The sequence below is a fragment of the Stegostoma tigrinum genome, chromosome 1 (assembly GCF_030684315.1).
Source record: "Stegostoma tigrinum isolate sSteTig4 chromosome 1, sSteTig4.hap1, whole genome shotgun sequence".
Taxonomy (NCBI): Eukaryota; Metazoa; Chordata; class Chondrichthyes; order Orectolobiformes; family Stegostomatidae; genus Stegostoma; species Stegostoma tigrinum.
Window position 1 is genome coordinate 187,443,151 of NC_081354.1, and position 19,415 is coordinate 187,462,565.

The window sequence follows — 19,415 nt, forward strand, 5'->3', positions numbered from 1 at the left end:
GTAGTTTTAATGACAATTTGGGTTGTAATTTCTGATTTTGTTGATTCTATGGGTTATATTATGTGATTTTAATTATTATGCACTTATATTTGTTAGCTTTAATGATTATTTGGGTTATATTTTGTAGTTTTAATAATTATCTTGTTAAATCTTACAGTTTAATGATTATTTGGGTTATATTTTGTAGTTTTAATGATTATTTGGATTATAACCTGATTATTTTCCACTGACCTGGTGGTCTGACCTTGGTGTTGAGGCGGACTCTGCTGATTGGTTGAACCAAGTGAAGGGGTCAGGGGTCATAGTTGAGAGGACGGCAATATGGCGGCTTCCATGTGCGAGCTCTTCTCGTTCTGCAGGGACCCCGCCGCCGGGTCCCGGGTCGAGGTTCGGTTCATCAGTAATTTGAAGGTAAGCGAGGCCGGGGCCCGGGGCAGCACCAGCTCAGCGTTGGGCTCGCTGCTCCGTGGACAAGGAAACAACGGGGGCTGCACCGGGACAGGCCCCACTGGAGGGCGCGGGTACCCAGGGAGTCGTGGGGAGGGCAAGGACTGGCTGGCACCCCTGGGGGGCGGGGGAAGGGGAGGGGAGGTTGACCCCCCAGGACGGAGAGAGGCTGTGGGGTTGATCCGAACGTAGAACATTACAGCACAGTACAGGCCCTTCGGCCCTCGATGTTGTGCCGACCTGTCATACTGATCTGAAGCCCATCTAACCTACACTATTCCATGTACGTCCATATGCTCATCCAATGACGACTTAAATGTACCTAAAGTTGGCGAATCTACTACCGTTGCAGGCAAAGCGTTCCATTCCCTTACTACTCTCTGAGTAAAGAAACTACCTCTGACATCTGTCCTATATCATTCACCTCTCAATTTAAAGCTATGCCCCCTCGTGCTCGCCGTCACCATCCTAGGAAAAAGGCTCTCCCTATCCGCCCTATCTAACCCTCTGATTATTTTATGTCTCAATTAAGTCACCTCTCAACCTTCTTCTCTCTAATGAAAACAGCCTCAAGTCCCTCAGCCTTTCCTCATAAGACCTTCCCTCCATACCAGGCAACATGCTAGTAAATCTCCTCTGCACCCTTTCCGAAGCTTCCACATCCTTCTTATAATGCGGTGACCAGAACTGTACAGAATACTCCAAGTGCGGCCGCACCAGAGTTTTGTACAGCTGCAGCAAAACCTCTTGGTTCTGGAACTCGATCCCTCTATTAATAAAAGCTAAAACACTGTATGTCTTCTTAACAGCCCTGTCAACCTGGGTGGCAACTTTCAAGGATCTGTGTACATGGACACCGAGATCTCTCTGCTCATCTACACTACCAAGAATCTTACCATTAGCCTAGAGTGAGATAGTGGGTGGTTGATGGACCCACCCCCCCCCCCCTGCAGAGTGAAATAGGGGGTGGTTGAGGGACACCCCTCCCCCAGAGTGAGATAGGGGGTGGTTGAGGGACACCCCTCCCCCAGAGTGAGATAGGGGGTGGTTGAGGGGTATTTGATTGGACTCCATGGAATGAGAGGCAGATGGGAGGGGGAGGGAGTTGAGGGATTCTTTCCCCCCCCTCCCCCACTGAGAGAGGGGTGGTTGGGGTCTGCACCCAGAGAATGGGGTGGAAGGTGGTTTTAGTTCTGTCGGAGAGTTGGTTGAACATGCTTGTTAGTCTCCCCTGTGAGAGAGGGAAAGGTTGGAGGCGTGTGAGGTGTGGGGTGCAACCAGCAAGCCTGGTGGGGGCCTCAGATCCTGTCGAGAGAGGAGTAGTGGGGGACATTTAATGCATAGGGGAATTCCTTTATGAAGAGTAAAAATCCAGGTCCTGTGGAAATGGGAGGGGAGTTGGATCCCTCAGAATTGGAAGGGACAGTAAGAACCCTAAGGGCTGAGGCGCGGGGCCATGATTACTGAGAAAGAGAAAGATCACTGGGGAGTGAAGAGAACACAGTCAGTTAAGGCCATGCTTGATCTAATTGTAATGAGATATCTCATGGATTTGACAAGATAGACACTGAAAAGTTATTTCTCCTTGTAAGAGAGTCTAGGACAGAGGCCACAACCTTAGACTAAGGGGTTGCCCATTTGAGACAGATAAGGAATTTCTTCTCTTCGAGAATAGTTAATCTATAGTATTCTTTACCAAAGAGGGCTGTTGAAGCGGCTCCATTAAGTATATTCAAGGCTGACATACTCAGATTTTCAGTGAGTGAATCAGAGGTTATGGGGAAAAGGCAGGGAAGTGGATCTCACGATGATCATACCAGCCAACATCCCAACTGAATAGTGGAGCAGACTCGATGGGCTGAATGGCCTTCTCCTCCTATGTCTTGTGTGCTCTCTCTCTTGCTGGAATGTTTCTTTGCTAGGTATTCTGAAATATTGTTTACAATTTACAGAAATGATTTGGAGCTGGGGACTAAGTGTGGGATGTCAAAATTTGCAGATGACACTAAGGTGAGTGGTAGAGCAAAGTGTGCAGAAGACACTGAAAGGCTGCAGAGGGATATAGATAGTCTAAGTGAGTGGGCAAAGGTCTGGCAGGTGGAGTACAATGTCGATAAGTGTGAGATCATCCATTTTGGGAGGAATAACAACAAAATGGATTATGTTTTAAATGGTAAAAAAATTGCAGCGCGCTGCTGTGCAGAGGGACTTGGGTGCCCTTGTGCATGAATCACTAAAAGGACAACTGCAGGTGCAGCAAGAAATCAAAAAAGCAAATGGAATTTCGTCCGCCATTGCTAAAGAGATGAAGTTTAAAAACAGGGAGGCTATGCTGCAGCTGTATAGGATCCTGGTGAGGCCACACCTGGAGTACTGTGTGCAGTTTTGGTCCCCTTATTTGAAAAGAGATATACTAGCACTGGAGGGGGTGCAGAGGAGATTCTCACGGTTGACTCCAGAGTTGAGAGGGTTGGATTATGAGGAGACACTGAGTAGACTGGGATTATACTCATTGGAGTTCAGAAGAATGAGGAGAGATCTTATAGAAACATATAAGATTATGAAGGGAATAGATAAGGTGGAGGCAGGGAGGTTGTTTCCAACAGCAGGTGAAACTAGGACTAAAGGGCATCGCAACAAAATAAAGGGAAGCAGATGTAGGACTGAGGTCAGGAGGAACTTCTTCACCCAAAGGGTTGTGAATCTGTGGAATTCCCTGCCTAGTGAAGCAGCTGAAGCTTCCTCACTGAATGTTTTTAAGGCAAGGCTAGATAAATTTTTGAACAGTAAAGGAATTAAGGGTTATAGTGAATGGGTGGGTAGGTGGAGCTGAGTCTCAAAAAGATCAGCCATGATTTTATTAAATGGTGGGGCAGGCTTGAGGGGCCAGATGGCCTACTCCTGCTCCTAGTTCTTATGTTCTTATATCCCTTGAATGTCTGCCACTGCATCTCTACTGAGAGATTTATGCCCAAACCTAATTTTCCAGTGCACTTTAGCCAGCCCTGTCTCCCTGCCCCCATAGTTGCTTTCTTAAAATACCAATATTTAATCCATTCAGTGCTTTAAATTGTGAGAGACCAAATCTTTTCATTTCTATTCTTCATGGACAATGAACTGTAAATGAGAGAAATGGATCCTACTTTTAAAAAGTGGAGAATGTGCAGGGAATTGTTCAGAGTTTTGGGAAAATGCGTGAAGTTCTGACTGTTACATATGAGACACTGTTACTTCTGGAGATGAATTAAGCCACAAGCTCCACACCTGGTGGTACCCTTCTGTCAAATCCTTTAAGTTTCAACTGAGCAACCATAGTCCTTCCAGAACTCAAAGACTTCAGCTTCCCAGGAGCTGCTCAGCAGGTCTACAGCTAGAGCTGTTCTTTTTTTAAATCAACCTGTTTAGGTATATTTTGCCACACTTTAGAAGCAGATGGGACTTGAACCCAGGTCTACTGTAAACACCATGATCAGACAAATTGGTACTACCTAGTACTGTTCAGGCTAATTTTGCCCAAATCAGTTTATTGGTTGCCTTTCAATTTGTACCAGTTGCCCATAGGCTCAGGAGACCCCGGCTTAACAACACACCTCTGATTGAGCAGGGTGCAGTTTAACAGAGATCCATCTCTCCCCCTCGGTAGGGAGTTCCTGGACCTACGTCCATGACACCACCCACACCCTCCAACTCCTCCGGAACTTCCAATTCCCCAGTACCCAACACCTCATTCTTTTCTCTCCACCTGCGTTCCCCATATAGATCGCCTAAAGGCCCTCCGCTTCTTCCTGTCCCACAGGCCTGACCAGTTCCCCTCCACTGATACCCTCATCCGCCTAGCTGAACTCGTCCTCACCCTCAACAACTTCTCTTTTTTAATTCCTCCCATTCCCTACAGACAAAGGGGGTGGGCATGGGCCCAAGCTATGCCTGCCTCTTTGTAGGTTACATGGAATAGTCCGTCTTCCGCACCTACACTGGCCCCAAACCCCCACCTCTTTCTCCGTTACATTGACTGTTTCAGTGCCACCCTGTGCTCCCACGAGGAGCTTGCACAGTTCATCCACTTCACCAACACCATCCACCCCAACATTAAGTTCACCTGGACCATCTCCAACACATCCCTCACCTTCCTGGATCTCTCAGTCTCCATCTCGGGTAACCAGCTAGAAACCGAGACTCCCACAGCTACTTAGAATGCACCTCCTCCTACTCACCTTGCTGCAGTGGAGGCCAACTCTGCATACTTTCAAGAAAGAGATAGATAGAGCTCTTAAGGATCGTGGAATCAAGGGTTATGGGGACAAGGCAGGAACAGGATTCTGATTGTGGATGATCAGCCATGATCATAATGAATGGAGGTGCTGGCTCGAAGGGCCGAATGGCCTACTCCAGCACCTACTGTCTATTGTCTGTTGTCTAAAATTCCATCCTCTATTCCCAATTCCTTCACCTCCTCTGCATCTGCTCCCGTACATCTCAGATGTCCTCGTTTTTCAAGTTGAGCAACTTCTCCCCCCCCCCCCCGACCCCCGCAATGGTCGAGAACGCCCTTGACAGTGTCTCCCGCACTTCCCGAAACTCATCGCTCACACCCGGTCCGCACAATAAACACCAAAAGAGAATCCCCCACGTCCTCACATACCGCCCCACCAACCTCGGGATCCAATGCATCATCCTCCGACACTTCCGCCATCTGCAATCCAACCTCACCACCAAAGACATTTTTCCCTCCCCACCCTTGTCTGCTTTCTGGAAGGACCACTCTCTCCGTGACTCCCTTGTTCACTCCACACTCCCCTCCAACCCCACCACACCTGGCACCTTCCCCTGCAACTGCAGGAAGTGTTACACTTGCCCCCACACCTCCTCCCTCACCCCTAACCCAGGCCCCAAGAAGACTTTCCACATCAAGCAGATGTTCACCTGCTCATCTGCCAATGTGGTATACTGTATCCATTGTACCCGGTGTGGCTTCCTCTGCATTGGGGAAACCAAGCGGAGGCTTGGGGACCGCTTTGTGGGACACCTCGACTCAGTTTGCAATAAACAACTGCACCTCCCAGTCGCGAACCATTTTAACTCCCCCTCCCATTCCTCAGATGACATGTCCATCATGGGCCTCCTACAGTGCCACAATGATGCCACCCGAAGGTTGCAGGAACAGCAACTCATATTCTGCTTGGGAATCCTGCAGTTCAATGGAGTCAATGTGGACTTCACAAGCTTCAAAATCTCCCCATCCCCCCACCGCATCCCAAAACCAGCCCAACTCATCCCCGCCTTCCTAACCTGTTCTTCCTCTCATCGATCCCCTCCTCCCAGCTCAAGTGCACCCCCATTCCCTTCCTACTAACCTCATCCCGCCCCCTTGAACTGTCCGTCCTCCCTGGACTGCCATATCCACCCCCTACCTCCCCACCTACACTCACCTTTACTGGTTCCATCCCCGCCTCTTTGACTGGTCTGCCTCCTCCCCACCTATCTTCTCCTCTATCCATCTTCAATTCACCTCCCCCTCTCTCCCCATTTATTTCAGAACCCCCTTCCCTTCTCCTCCCCCATTTCTGAAGAAGGGTCTAGGCCCGAAACATCAGCTTTGCTGCTTGGCCTGCTGTGCTCATCCAGCTGTACACTTTGTTATCTGCAGTTTAACAGAATTCTGTGAGGGAAGTGAAACAGAGTAAAAGCAAGGAGACCTTGGCAAGGCAGCTGCATCAATGGTGCTCTCTCCTTTCTCTGTAAACTAACTATCACTTGTCGCCTGCTGAAGGGGCAGAGATGCTGAGAAGGCGGATTTAAAACCCAAAGACAAGCGGATTGACTCTGAATAGCCATTGAACTAAAGATGATCATCATTTTGCCAATAACATCAAAGCAAGGAAAAGGATTGTCTAATCAACGTGTCTAGTGACCGTGATTCAGAAATGCTGCACTCACTTTTATTTCCCTCCATTGCTAATCTGTGTTGCTCGCTCTCTCGCCCTCTCTCTGTGTTGATATGTGTGCTGGATGGGATTTGGAAGGGGTAAAGTTCAAGTTGAGAGTTTTACAATGTAAAGTTATTTTTACTGAGACTGAAGGAACCGGGTGCAGTTTGTTTTCATCCTGGGTATCTGTCTCTCGGTCAAACTGATAGTTTCATTTTCTCTGGGAATCATGGGGTTCAATTTCCAGTGCACTACCCAAATGAGTCATGATTGATATGAGAGAGAGATTGTGGATGGAAAATGTTGTTCAGTGTTGTATTGCATCTTTTGGATGAGCAGCCTGCTCCTGGGCTTTCAATCCATACCCAAGGCGCCCACTGGAGCCCTCTTCCTTCTCCCAGGACAGACCAAATGTCTGCAGCATTTCTGATGGGACTGCTCCATTTATGCTGCTTTTTTGTTTCCAAGGGGAAAGGACTCTTCGCCAGAACGGATATAAGGAAGGGGGAGACCATTTTTGTGGAGCAGCCCGTTGTTTCAGCCCAGTTCCTCTGGAATACCTTGTACAAGTACAAAGGTAAGGTGCTGAGAGAGCGTCAACTGGGATAACGCACTGGTTCACGCAAGGAGCTAGTGCACTTCCCTCGTCTGGTTAGGTCAGCGCACAGTACAGTGCGGCGCTGTGCTCAAATTGTATTAGAAATCCATATAATATCCACTTCATATTCAATTCTGTGCTATACACAGGTGTAATTCAATTCAATATGTGTAATCCCTCACAGTAGACACTCAATTCCATTCAACATGCACACACTTAACAATATGCGCCGGTGCGATGTACACACTGTTTGAGGGGATTTAGATAAAATCACAGAACACAGAAAAAACAGGCGATTCAGCTCACCAGAAGCATTCCGGAATTAATACACTGGGACAACAAAACAGTGAAAGACTGCTCAACCTTTGCAAGTCAACTGACTAGACTAAACCCTGAGATTAAAAATTCCTGGGATTGGAGCTGTCCATTGATTCGCCAACTTTAGGTACATTTAAGTCGTCATTGGATAAGCATATGGACGTACATGGAATAGTGTAGGTTAGATGGGCTTGAGATCGGTATGACAGGTCGGCACAACATCGAGGGCCGAAGGGCCTGTACTGTGCTGTACTGTTCTATGATCTATAATTAAAAATCTGGCTCATTGACATCAAATAATTGGTCTGTGCTGCATGTGAATCCGGACCCACAGCAATATGGTTGACTCTTTTAACTGCTCTCTGGACAATTAGGAATGGACAGTAAGTGCTGCCTGGCCAGTGATGTCCTCAGCCTGTGAATGAATAAAGAAAAAAAACCTCAGCTCCTGGCCTCATTACAGCCTCGGTTAAACATGGACAAAAGAGCTGAATTCCAGAGGGGAGGTGAGAGTGACAGCCCTTGATATCAAGTCTGCATTCAACCGAGTGTGGCATCAAGGAGCCCTAGAAAAACTGGGGTCAATGGGTATCAAGGGGCAAACGATAGGAAAATGGTCATGATTGTTGGAGGTCAATCATCTCAGCTCTAGGACATCTCTGCAGGAGTTCCTCAGGATTGTGTCCTCGGCCCAACCATCTTCAGCTGTTTCGTCAATGACCTTCCCTCCATCACAAGATCAGAAGTGGGGATGTTGTCCGATGATTGCACAATGTTCAGCACCATTCGTCACTCCTCAGATACTGAAGCAGTCTGTGTTCAAATGCAACAAGATTTGGACAATATGCGGACTCGGGCTGACAAGTGGCAAGTGACATTCACACCACACAAATGCCAGGCCATGACCATCACCAATAAGAGATGATCCTACCACTGTCCCTTGACATTCAATGGTGTTACCATCACTGAATCCCCCACTGTCAACATCCTGGGGGTTACCATTGACCAGAAACTCAACCGGGCCCACCACATAAACACAGAGGCTACAAGAATAGGCCAGAAGCTGGGAATACTGCGGCAAGTAACTCACCTCCTGATTCCCCAAAGCCTGCCCACCATCTACAAGGCACAAGTCAGGAGTGTGATGGGATACCCCCCACTTGCCTGGATGGGGGCAGCCCCAACAACACTCAAGAAGCTCGACACCATCCAGGACAAAGCAGCCGCTTGATTGGCACCACATCCACAAGCATCCACTCCCCCCACCACCGACGCTCGGTAGCAGCAGTGTGTACTATCTACAAGATGCGCTGCAGATATTCACCAAAGATTCTCAGTCAGCACCTTCCAAACCCACAAACACTTCCATCTAGAAGGACAAGGGCAACAGACACATGGGAACACCACCCCCTGCAAGTTCCCCTCTGAGCCATTTACCATCCTGACTTCGAAATGTATCACCATTCCTACACTGTCGCTGGGTCAAAATCCTGGAATTCTCTCCCTCAGAACATTGTGGGTGAACCCACAGCAGGAGGACTGCAGCGGCTCAAGATGGCAGCTCACCCCCACCTTCTCAAGAGGCAACAATGGACTGGGCCCAGCTTGTGAGACCAACATCCCACAAACATGAATAAATTTTTAAAAATGATTCATATAAATATGGGTACTGTTGTCAATTTCAGCATTCTCCCCAGTCTGCCCACTTTAAGGAGCTCATTAATACAAACAAGATCTGCATGGTCATTGCAGTTATGGGTCTGGAGTGCAGACACAACAGTCCAAGTGACCATTCTCTGTGCTGTAACCACTCTGTGCCCTAATGAATGAGTAACTCACATCATAACCATTTATTTTACATCACTATGGCTGTGATGTGCTTTTATTCCAGTTTTATGGAATTTAATTTCATAAGCTGCCATCTAGGATTTTATCTGATGTCTGGGATCAGTAGCTTTGGCCTCTGGACATTAGTCCAGCTAAAGAACTACCTGACAACCATTCCCCATGGTCACTTGTCCAGTAGTACTCCGACAGAGAATCTGATTGATGCCTTCAGTTTGGGAGAGTCACAGCAGTTCTCCACAAGATTGTTTCCAGAAACCTCAATGAAGAGAAAGAGAGCTTTACCCTGTATCTAACCCCGTACTGTCCCTGCCCTGGGAGTGTTTGATGGGGACAGTGAAGAAGGAAATTTGAAATAGGTGCAGTGATCTCATGTTGTTGAATTTCTCTGCAGCGTGTGATTACTGTATGAAGTCCCTGGAAACAGCTGAGGAGAACAGCCGCAGACTGTCGGGAAACCCCACCTTGATCCTCCCACATCCTGAACAGTGCAGCGTTCGGAAGGAGCTCCTGGATACCTGTCCCGCCTGCATGGTAATGGACCTGCCAACACAGTGCACAGGGCTCACTCTCTCTGTTCAGTGAATCCACCTTGGAATAACGTGTGCTTACAGCAAGAATCACATGGAGGGAGGGGGACAAGCTGCCGGTGAGCAAGTGGATGTGTCCAGGTGGGACTGCAACTTTGTCTGCAGACTGTCCACCACAGAAAGATCTACTGAGACAGAGCAAGGGAGGAGTATATGCTAGAGAATGGTGCCTGGGTTGTTTAACAGGTGGTGGGTGGTGATCAGGGTCAGTGTGGGCCCTCTAACAGTGGGGGGGCAGTGATCAGGGTCAGTTCGGGCCTTCGAACAGTGGGGGGGGGGTGATCAGGGTCAGTGCGGGCCCTGTAACTGTGGGGGGGGGGGGTGATCAGGGTCAGTGTGGGCCCTCTAACAGTGGGGGGGGTGGTGATCAGGGTCAGTGTGGGCCCTCTAACAGTGGGGGGGGTGGTGATCAGGGTCAGTGCGGGCCCTGTAACTGTGGGGGGGGGGGTGATCAGGGTCAGTGCGGGCCCTGTAACAGTGGGGGGGGGCAGTGATCAGGGTCAGTGTGGGCCCTGTAACAGTGGGGGGGGGGGGTGATCAGGGTCAGTGTGGGCCCTCTAACAGTGGGGGGGGGGTGATCAGGGTCAGTGCGGGCCCTCTAACAGTGGGGGGGGTGTGATCAGGGTCAGTGCGGGCCCTGTAACTGTGGGGGGGGGGGGTGATCAGGGTCAGTGCGGGCCCTGTAACAGTGGGGGGGGGGCAGTGATCAGGGTCAGTGCGGGCCCTGTAACAGTGGGGGGGGGGGGGTGATCAGGGTCAGTGTGGGCCCTCTAACAGTGGGGGGGGGGGGGGGCAGTGATCAGGGTCAGTGCGGGCCCTCTAACAGTGGGGGGGGGGTGATCAGGGTCAGTGCGGGCCCTCTAACAGTGGGGGGGCAGTGATCAGGGTCAGTTCGGGCCTTCGAACAGTGGGGGGGGGGCAGTGATCAGGGTCAGTGTGGGCCCTGTAACAGTGGGGGGGGGGGTGATCAGGGTCAGTGCGGGCCCTGTAACAGTGGGGGGGGGGGTGATCAGGGTCAGTGCGGGCCCTGTAACAGTGGGGGGGGGGGGGGTGATCAGGGTCAGTGCGGGCCCTGTAACAGTGGGGGGGGGGGTGATCAGGGTCAGTGTGGGCCCTGTAACAGTGGGGGGGGGGGTGATCAGGGTCAGTGTGGGCCCTGTAACAGTGGGGGGGGGTGGGGTGATCAGGGTCAGTGCGGGCCCTCTAACAGTGGGGGGGGGGGTGATCAGGGTCAGTGCGGGCCCTGTAACAGTGGGGGGGGGGGTGATCAGGGTCAGTGCGGGCCCTCTAACAGTGGGGGGGGCTGTGATCAGGGTCAGTGCGGGCCCTCTAACAGTGGGGGGGGGGTGATCAGGGTCAGTGCGGGCCCTGTAACAGTGGGGGGGGGGGTGATCAGGGTCAGTGCGGGCCCTCTAACAGTGGGGGGGGCTGTGATCAGGGTCAGTGCGGGCCCTCTAACAGTGGGGGGGGGGTGATCAGGGTCAGTGCGGGCCCTGTAACAGTGGGGGGGGGTGATCAGGGTCAGTGCGGGCCCTGTAACAGTGGGGGGGGGTGATCAGGGTCAGTGCGGGCCCTCTAACAGTGGGGGGGGGCAGTGATCAGGGTCAGTGCGGGCCCTCTAACAGTGGGGGGGGGCAGTGATCAGGGTCAGTGCGGGCCCTCTAACAGTGGGGGGGGGCAGTGATCAGGGTCAGTGCGGGCCCTCTAACAGTGGGGGGGAGGTGATCAGGGTCAGTGCGGGCCCTCTAACAGTGGGGGGGGGGGGAGGTGATCAGGGTCAGTGCGGGCCCTGTAACAGTGGGGGGGGGTGATCAGGGTCAGTTCGGGCCCTCTAACAGTGCAGTCTTTCTCTCCAGGAGCTCTACTGCAGTGCTGAATGCCGCCAGGCTGCAATGAAGCAGTATCACCAAGTCCTATGCCTTGGCCCCTCGAAAGATGACCCTCAGCACCCCCTGAACCAGTTGCAGGATGCCTGGCGGTGAGTGAAATTGTCTCTGATCTTTGTGTGTGATTGCATGAACCATGAACTTGTCAGAGCGTTGTTGCTCCAAGAGTCCGGCGGGGCGGGGTGCTGCTACAGCCAGCAATTACAAAGACAGAGTGGTACATTGCCATTTCTTTCAAGGCGATTTGAGTACATGTGTAATCATAGGTCGCTGCAGTTGTGTGTGGAGTCTTGGTTTCTGAACACTCCTAGAGTATTATATACGGTCTCCTTATCTGAGGAGGGATAGACATGCCATAAAGGGAGTGCAAGCAAGGTTTGCCAGACTAATCCCTGGAACTGTGAGGATGTCCAATGAAGAGAGATTGAAAAATTGTATCTGCCTTCTCCAGAGTTTCAAAGAATGAGAGGTGGCCTGGCTCAGTCTTACAAAATTCCTAACAAGCATGACAAGGTGGAAGCAGAATATTTTCACTGAGTGTTGAGTCCAGAACCAGGGATATTGTCTCAAGATAAGGGGCAGGCCATTGAAGACTCAGATGTGGGGTCATTTCTTCACTCAGGTGTTGATGAATCTTTGTAATTCTATACCTCTAAGGGCTATGGAAGCTCAAGTCATTAAGCAAGTTTGCAAGAGAAATCAATGTTTGTGGTGAGCTACGTTTTAAACTGCTGTAGTCCATGTGCTCTAGGGTGACCCACAATGCCCCTAGGGAGGGAGTTCCAGGCTTCTGACCCAGTGACGGTGAAGGAACAGTGATGTATTTCCAAGTCAGGATGGTGAGTGGTTTGGAGGAGATCTTGGAGGTGGTGGTGTTCCCATGTATCTGCTGCTCTTGTCCTTCCAGGTGGAAGTGGTTGTAGGTTTGGAAGGTGCTATGTGAGGATCTTTGGTGAATTTCTGCAGTACATCTTGTAGTTAGCACACGCTGCTGTTGCTGAGCATCGGTGGTAGATTGAGTAGATATTTCGGATGTTGGATAAGATGCTTATCTACTTTGTCCTGGATGATTTGAACTGAGTGGTTTTGGGGATGTATTTGGAGGAATCTGCTGCTGTCTTGCTCCAAGGCCTCTGTGCCCTTCCTGGAAGGGCACTATTTAAAACCTATTGGGCTGGTTGATGAGGGAATTTGCTCATTTGAAGTCCGTGTCAGATGTTACTCAAAGGGGAGACATGGCCTAATTGCTAGACAATTATAGCAGACACCACGGAAATGATCTGGGTATCCGGGTTTGAATCCCACCATGGCGCATCGTGGCTTTTGGATATAGTTTAAAATCTGAAATTAAGAGCCTAATGATGACAATGAAGCCTTTGTTGATCTTCAGAAAAAGACGTCTGGTTCACTAACATCCTTTAGGGAAGGAAACTGTCATCTTTACGCGTGACCCCAGATCCACAGCAAAGTGATTGGCTTTTTACTGCCCTTTGGGAATTTGGGATGGGCAGTAAATGCTGCCTCACCAGTGACACCCTCATACTGTCAGTGAATTTTTTTTAAAAAGCCAGAATTGGAGTTGAACTGCGATCTCACTCATGTTTGTGAGTACAGCAGCAGAGTGGCTGTGTTATTGTTGAGTCATCCAGGGAAGATGGTTGATTCCTGCTTTAACAATGCAGCTGTTGGGTTGAGTATTTTCCGTTGTTAGAGTAAGACCTATCTTCATGTCTCCAGCCTTTGTTTAAAAACAAACTGTTAGTTATAACATTGATATTAAAGAAAGGGAAATAACAGATTAAAATGTTAGAAGTAGGGATACTGAAGTGATTTCAATTAATAACACTGGACATGACCGGTTGGGTGTTGCTGGATGGTCAAGTACTAGAAGGTATGGTTGTAGGTGGGAGAGATATTGGGCAATACCCAAGCTGCCTCAGTTTCTGTAACTGTCCAGCACTTGTGAGGTTCTTGTAAACTGTGTTGTTTGGAGCGGTGACTGTGGGGAAGATGAATAAACTGACCATGGCACGTTGGTACAGGGAGCTATTCAAGTGGGAAGAGGAAATAGAAATGTAGTGATGAAAGGGGACAGCATCATTAGGGAGATAGATAAGTTGTCTGCAGCTATGAGCAGGAGCCCCAAAGGCCACGTTATCTGCCCGTTGCCAGGGTTAAGGACATCGCCTTGGGCTGGGGAAGAACTTAAAGAAGGTGGAGAGAGGTCCAGTTGTCGCCATCCACATTAGCGCTTAAAGCTTTTAATAGGGTTGGAAAGGAAGCTCTGCTGAGAGATTTTAAACAGCTCCAAGCTACAGAGTCATTATGGCAGAGAAAGAGTCCATTCTGCCCATCAAGTCCTTGCTGGACATTGGGGGCATTGCAGGGCCACAGCTGCAGGAGGGTAGAATTACAGTGTGACAAAGTTTACAGTGGTAGTTTATAGGACCAATCTGCATGTAGGGCTTTGTACTGAGCTTGTGAAAATAGTTGATTTTAAAATGGTGACTGAATCATGTGTTCGTATCCTGGTCAATTAGCTGTCGTGCCCTAACCGTGTTTCATTCACAGATGTGGGTTTGCCACTCGGTGTGCGGTGTGATGGGACATTGAGTGGTAACAAATATTCTTCTGGTTGTTACAGGAACATGCATTACCCTCCAGAAACAGCCAGCATTATGCTGATGGCTAGGATGGTTGCCATAGTGAAACAGGTAACTAGAGATTACCAGGCTGTGTAAGGTATGTCTTGTTGTGCTCAAACTGGTGAATGACAGGTTTCCTTTCACACAATGAGATGTAGAAAGTGGTTTGTCAATTCAGTTTGGTTGTCCTGGGTCAGCTGGCCTCAGCCACGGTAACAATTTGCATTTATATAACCTCTTTAACCTGAAAACAGAATCCACTGTCATAGCTGTGGATGAATCTCAAGCCGCACTTGTGAATCTGCTGTCTTTCCTTCTGATGTTGTTAAACTCCCCTCGGTAATAGATCCTACGGCAATAGTTCAAAGCAGAGCAGGGCAGTTCTCTGCTTGTGTGCTGTATCAGTATTTCATCTTCAACTCCATATACAATGTTGTTTGGGTCAGTCATGTCTCAGTAACGCAACTGTTTTCCTGTTTAACTGTGTCTATTTTGAAAGAATGTTCTTTCTGTGTAAAGCAGGGCCATACGGAAGGCTCTGGAAGCTGATAGTATTGATTCAGTCATGTGAGAATTGGATGTATTTCTTTCAGAATGCGACGTTTAGGGACGCAGTCCATCAGGGACGATGTGATGAGCCTGATGTTGGGAGTGCATGTAACTTTGGATTTTGGTCCCCCAGCTGTCTCCACTGGGGGTCTCTCACGCCTCATGACTGCGTTTGAGACAGTAGGAACTGCCGATGCTGTAGTCTGTGATAACAAGGTGCGGAGCTGAATGAACACAGCAGGCCAAACAGCGCCAGAGGAGCAGGAAAGCTGACGTTTCAGGTCTGGACCCTTCTTCAGAAATTTTTGAATAATGAAGACTGAATCAATACTATCAACTTGCAGAACCTCCCATACCACCCTGCTTTGCACAATGCTCATGGAAAAGGGTACTAATTGGCTCACAAGTTGACTCTACCTGGGGTTTTTTCTCAGAGAAAGCGCTTGTTTTAATTATACGGTGCTTGGGGAACTTGCTGTTTCCTCCACGGCCAATCAGATGCTGCTTGCCAACCAATCAGCTTCCATTTGGGTTGTGATGGGTTGAAATTTGGCATTCTTGTGTGTGCCCTGATGAGTGAGAGACAAAAACATTCAGGGATGTTTTGTTTCCGAGCAATATTCGGTCTGATTTGTAGTTGTATCATGTGACCATCAGGACAGTATAAGGTGAACCAGATGGACCCTGGCCGTTAGAATTCCTGAAGTTCCTAACTGGATTAATCTTTCGCACTAAACATTATGAAACTATTTTAAGCTGGTGTAACTCTTGCTCTGTGAGTGACGATTATTTCACTAGATTTCCCAATTTCTGTCATTATTTTTTAAGGAACTGCATGGGGATGGGTCCATGATTGGACTCAGTTCACCAACCAGTGCCTGGCATTTGGAAATGTGCAGTGATCGCTTTAACATCCTCGTTTCTGCCTCTCTTTCTGTTCCAAGGCTAAAGATAAGGGCCGCTGGGTGAAGCTTTTCTCCCAGTTCTGCAGCCGAACAGCAAATGAAGAGGAGGAGATAGTACACAAACTGATCGGGGACAAATTCCAGGTGGGAGCTTCCACTGGCATGACCTCGTTCTCCGTGTTGCCATGATGTGTCCCGCAGAGTTTTGGAAAATGACCGGCAAGTTCAGTGAGGGGCTACTAAATAAGCCAAGTGACAAAGTCAAGAAGAAGTTAATAACTTGTCCAACTAGCTGAGTACTGTTGGATTTGTGGCTGCCTGCCGGTATCCTTGACACCCACCTCTACCCCTTCCATTCCTTCACGGATTGCGGGCAGTGCTGTCCATTTGTGGCCAATTTCCAGTTGGCCATGAGAAGGTAATGATGGTCATCCTCCAACAGCCATTCCATTGACTTTCTCAATGGAGCGCTTTGCAAGAAAGGGAACCAGCATTTGGTGGCGTAATGATGGTGCCACCACACTTAGCTTTCTTAGTCGCTCTTGGGGCGTGGGTATCGCTGCCTGGCCAGCATTTATTGTCCATCCCTAGCTGCCCTTGAACTGACTGGCTTGCTAGGCCACTTCAGAGGGCAGTTGAGTGTCTACCATGTTGCTGGTGGGTCTGAAGTCCCACGCAGGCCAGATCATGATGAGGATGGCAGATTTCCTTCCCTGAAGGATATTAGTCAACTAGTGTTTTTTTTCGGACAATCAACAGTGGTTTCCTGATCATCATTAATTCCAGCATTTTTAAAATTTGAATTTAGATCTCACCATCTGACTTGGTGAGATTTAAAACCAGGTCTCCAGATCATTAGTTGACCTTCTAGATTAATGTTTTAGCAAGGATACTGTAAGGTCATAATTCACCTGCATGAGTATTCTGGGGACATTGGTTCAAATCTCACCATGGCGGCTGGCAGAATTTAAATTCATCTAAACTTTAGAACTGAAGACTACACTCAGTGATGGTGGCCATGACAACCATCATTGATTGGTTCACTAATGCCCCTTTAGGGAAGGAAACTGCCATCTTTACCTGGCCTGGCCTACATGTGATTCCAGATCCACAGCAATGTGGTTGACTCTTAATTGCCCTCTGAGATGGTTCTGGCGAGCCTTTTAGTTGAAGGGCAACTGGGAAGGATGTCAAATGCTGACCTGTCCAACAGCACCACTTTCCATGAAAGAATAAAAAGAGGCAGCTTTTTGAGGTATAGGTTTGGAATCACATGTAGCCCAAACCAACTAAAAGGGTTGCAGATTTCCTCCTAAAGGACATTAATAAACCAAATGTCCTTTCACTGTCAGGAACTTCTTTACTTTCAGTTTTATTTTTGTTTTTAAAACTTCATAGAATCCCTTCAGTTTGGAAGCAGGCCGTTCAGCCCATTGAGTCCACACCAACCCTCCAAAGAGCATCCTGCCCAGACCGACCGTCCGACCGTCTCCCTGTAACCCTCTATTTCCCACAGCCAATCCACCTAGTCTGCACATCTTTGGACTTGGGAGGAAACCAGAGCACGCAGAGGAAACCTACGCACACACAGGGAGAACGTGCAAACTCCACCCAGACAGTCGCCCGAGGGTGGAATCGAACCCATGACCCCGGAGTTGTGAAGCAGCAGTGCTAACCATTGAGCCACTGTCACCTCTTCAATCTCTCTTATTGGCAGCTTCATATCTCTTACTGCTTTCTTTCAGGGTCAATTGGAAACACTACGGCAGCTGTTCGCTAAAGCTCTCTATGAGGACACCCTTGCCCGGGTAAGCGACCAAAATAACAAACCAACTGAGTTCGCAATCAGGTGATCTTACTAACCTAGGCTAACCAGTTAAGCTCAGCAAACTAACCTGTTCACTCAGTAAACTAATCGGGTGAACTTGGTAACCAAGCCAGTTTAACACAGCATCCTCAACTAACCGGTCGTTGTTAGGTGAGTGTGGTAACATGACCTAACCAGGTCAGCAGTGTGAACTAACGGATTAACATAATGACCAAACTCTCTAACTCAATAAACAATCTTGTGGAATTTCCCTGACAATGGATTTTAACCTTTCTCTTCTCTCTCTCCCTCTCTCTGTCTGTCTCTTTCCTCCTCCTTGCTGACCCATGTTTGCACAACCCATCCTTCAACACCCCTCCTCCTACCTATTCTTTCTGCCTGTCTGTCTATCTATCTATCTATCTCCCACCCCCGCCACCCATCCCTCCCTCCTCCCTGGCAACACCTTTGCCCCTCAAACTTCCTCTCACACCCCCCTCTCCTTTCCACATCCCTTTTTCTTTCTCTCGCACTTCCTCCAATCCCCTCCCAATTCTCCTTTCTCTGTCACTCCCGCTCCCTCTCTTGTACATTGCCTCCCCCGCCAATGCTGTCCCCCTGACTCTCTCCCTATCTATCGGTCTTTCCACCCCCTTTGTGTATCCCCCTCTCATGCTCTCAACCCTGTCTTGTGCTCTACCCACCTTGTTCCCCCCCATGCACCCCTCCTTTTCTCGACACCCCTCCCCACCCCCCATCATTCTCACAGTGGTTCACTCCTGAGGGATTCCGCTCTCTCTTTGCGTTGGTTGGAACCAACGGGCAAGGCATCGGGACCAGGTGGGTGGTGTCCCTTTGCGACTGGGGATCTGTTTGCCTCAATAGTGGGGGTGCTTGGTTCCCCCCGATCACCCTGAGCATTGGCTGCGATCCGTGCTGCGCACTCACTGATGGACTGGTGTCAGTCAGACATCGTGAGGCATGGTGAGTCTTGCCTGGCTGTTTGACTGTGGTGGCGCCACTGCTGAGCTCAGCCCAGACCCGTCAGTGTGGTAAATGGTAACCCAGCCTGAATGAACCACGGCTGACCACCTCTTCCTGAAACATCCCCCGGCTGCGACCACACGGAACATTGCCTTGCTCAGTTGGTCCAGCTAAAGATGTGCGTTTGTATAACGCCATTCTCGATCACCGATATCTGCGTCTCAAGGGCAGCTAGGGATAGGCAGCAAGCTCAGAACCTGCCAGCGATGCCAATATTCCACATGTGACAAAATCACATAGCTTTTCAACCAATGAAGTATTTTACTAAAGTATGGTTACAGATGTAAATTGAAAATACGGTCACCAATTTGAGTTCCACAAACACACCGTTCCAAAAAAACCATGTCCGATGCTGTTGGCTGGAGGATAAAGATTGACTGAGGACAGTGAGGAAGACTCCTCTCTTCCTTCAAAGTGGTGGAACAGACTGTTTGTGTCAACCTTAGAGGACAGTCCAGTCCTTTTTTTAATGGCTCCTCCAGAAGACAGCCCCTCCTGACACTGCTGCACTCCGCCCGTACTGCGCTGGCGTGGCAGCCTGCTTTGTATGCTGGCTTTTGGAACTGAAACCACAGCCTTCAGTCATGCAGGTTGTGAGTTCAAATCCCCCAGAGACTGAATGGAAAGAGAGAGGCTGATGTTTAGCCACTTTTCTGCTTTGTCACTGGCCTGCAAGTAACCCCGTCTGTTTAACACATCTGGGAGCAATCAAACTGAGGCACGCGAGCTAACTGAGAGAGCTGAAAAACCTCTCTCCTGGTGGGGGAGGGGATAGAGATGAAGACCACAACAAGGTGCCAGAAGGCTGTAATCAAACTGGCCTGTGTAGGGGCACTGTTAGCAAGCGCACCCTC

The 19,415-nt window shown here is 49.2% G+C and overlaps 1 protein-coding gene across 2 annotated transcripts in view; it reads left to right on the forward strand.

The window, feature by feature from the left end:
* Window positions 1-296: 296 nt before the first annotated feature.
* Window positions 297-19,415, forward strand: part of smyd5 (SMYD family member 5) — a 30,092-nt gene continuing 10,973 nt past the window's right edge. Inside the window, exons 1-8 of one of the 2 annotated variants that reach the window (XM_048546532.1) lie at window positions 299-411; window positions 6,843-6,951; window positions 9,530-9,669; window positions 11,582-11,703; window positions 14,256-14,325; window positions 15,750-15,854; window positions 17,456-17,518; window positions 18,287-18,357. In XM_048546532.1, the coding sequence (XP_048402489.1) occupies window positions 322-411; window positions 6,843-6,951; window positions 9,530-9,669; window positions 11,582-11,703; window positions 14,256-14,325; window positions 15,750-15,854; window positions 17,456-17,518; window positions 18,287-18,357 (770 nt within the window). In that variant the 5' untranslated portion in view covers window positions 299-321. Of the gene's footprint in view, window positions 412-6,842; window positions 6,952-9,529; window positions 9,670-11,581; window positions 11,704-14,255; window positions 14,326-15,749; window positions 15,855-17,455; window positions 17,519-18,286; window positions 18,358-19,415 lie in introns of both variants that reach the window. The other variant, XM_048546542.1, reaches the window with a different exon arrangement.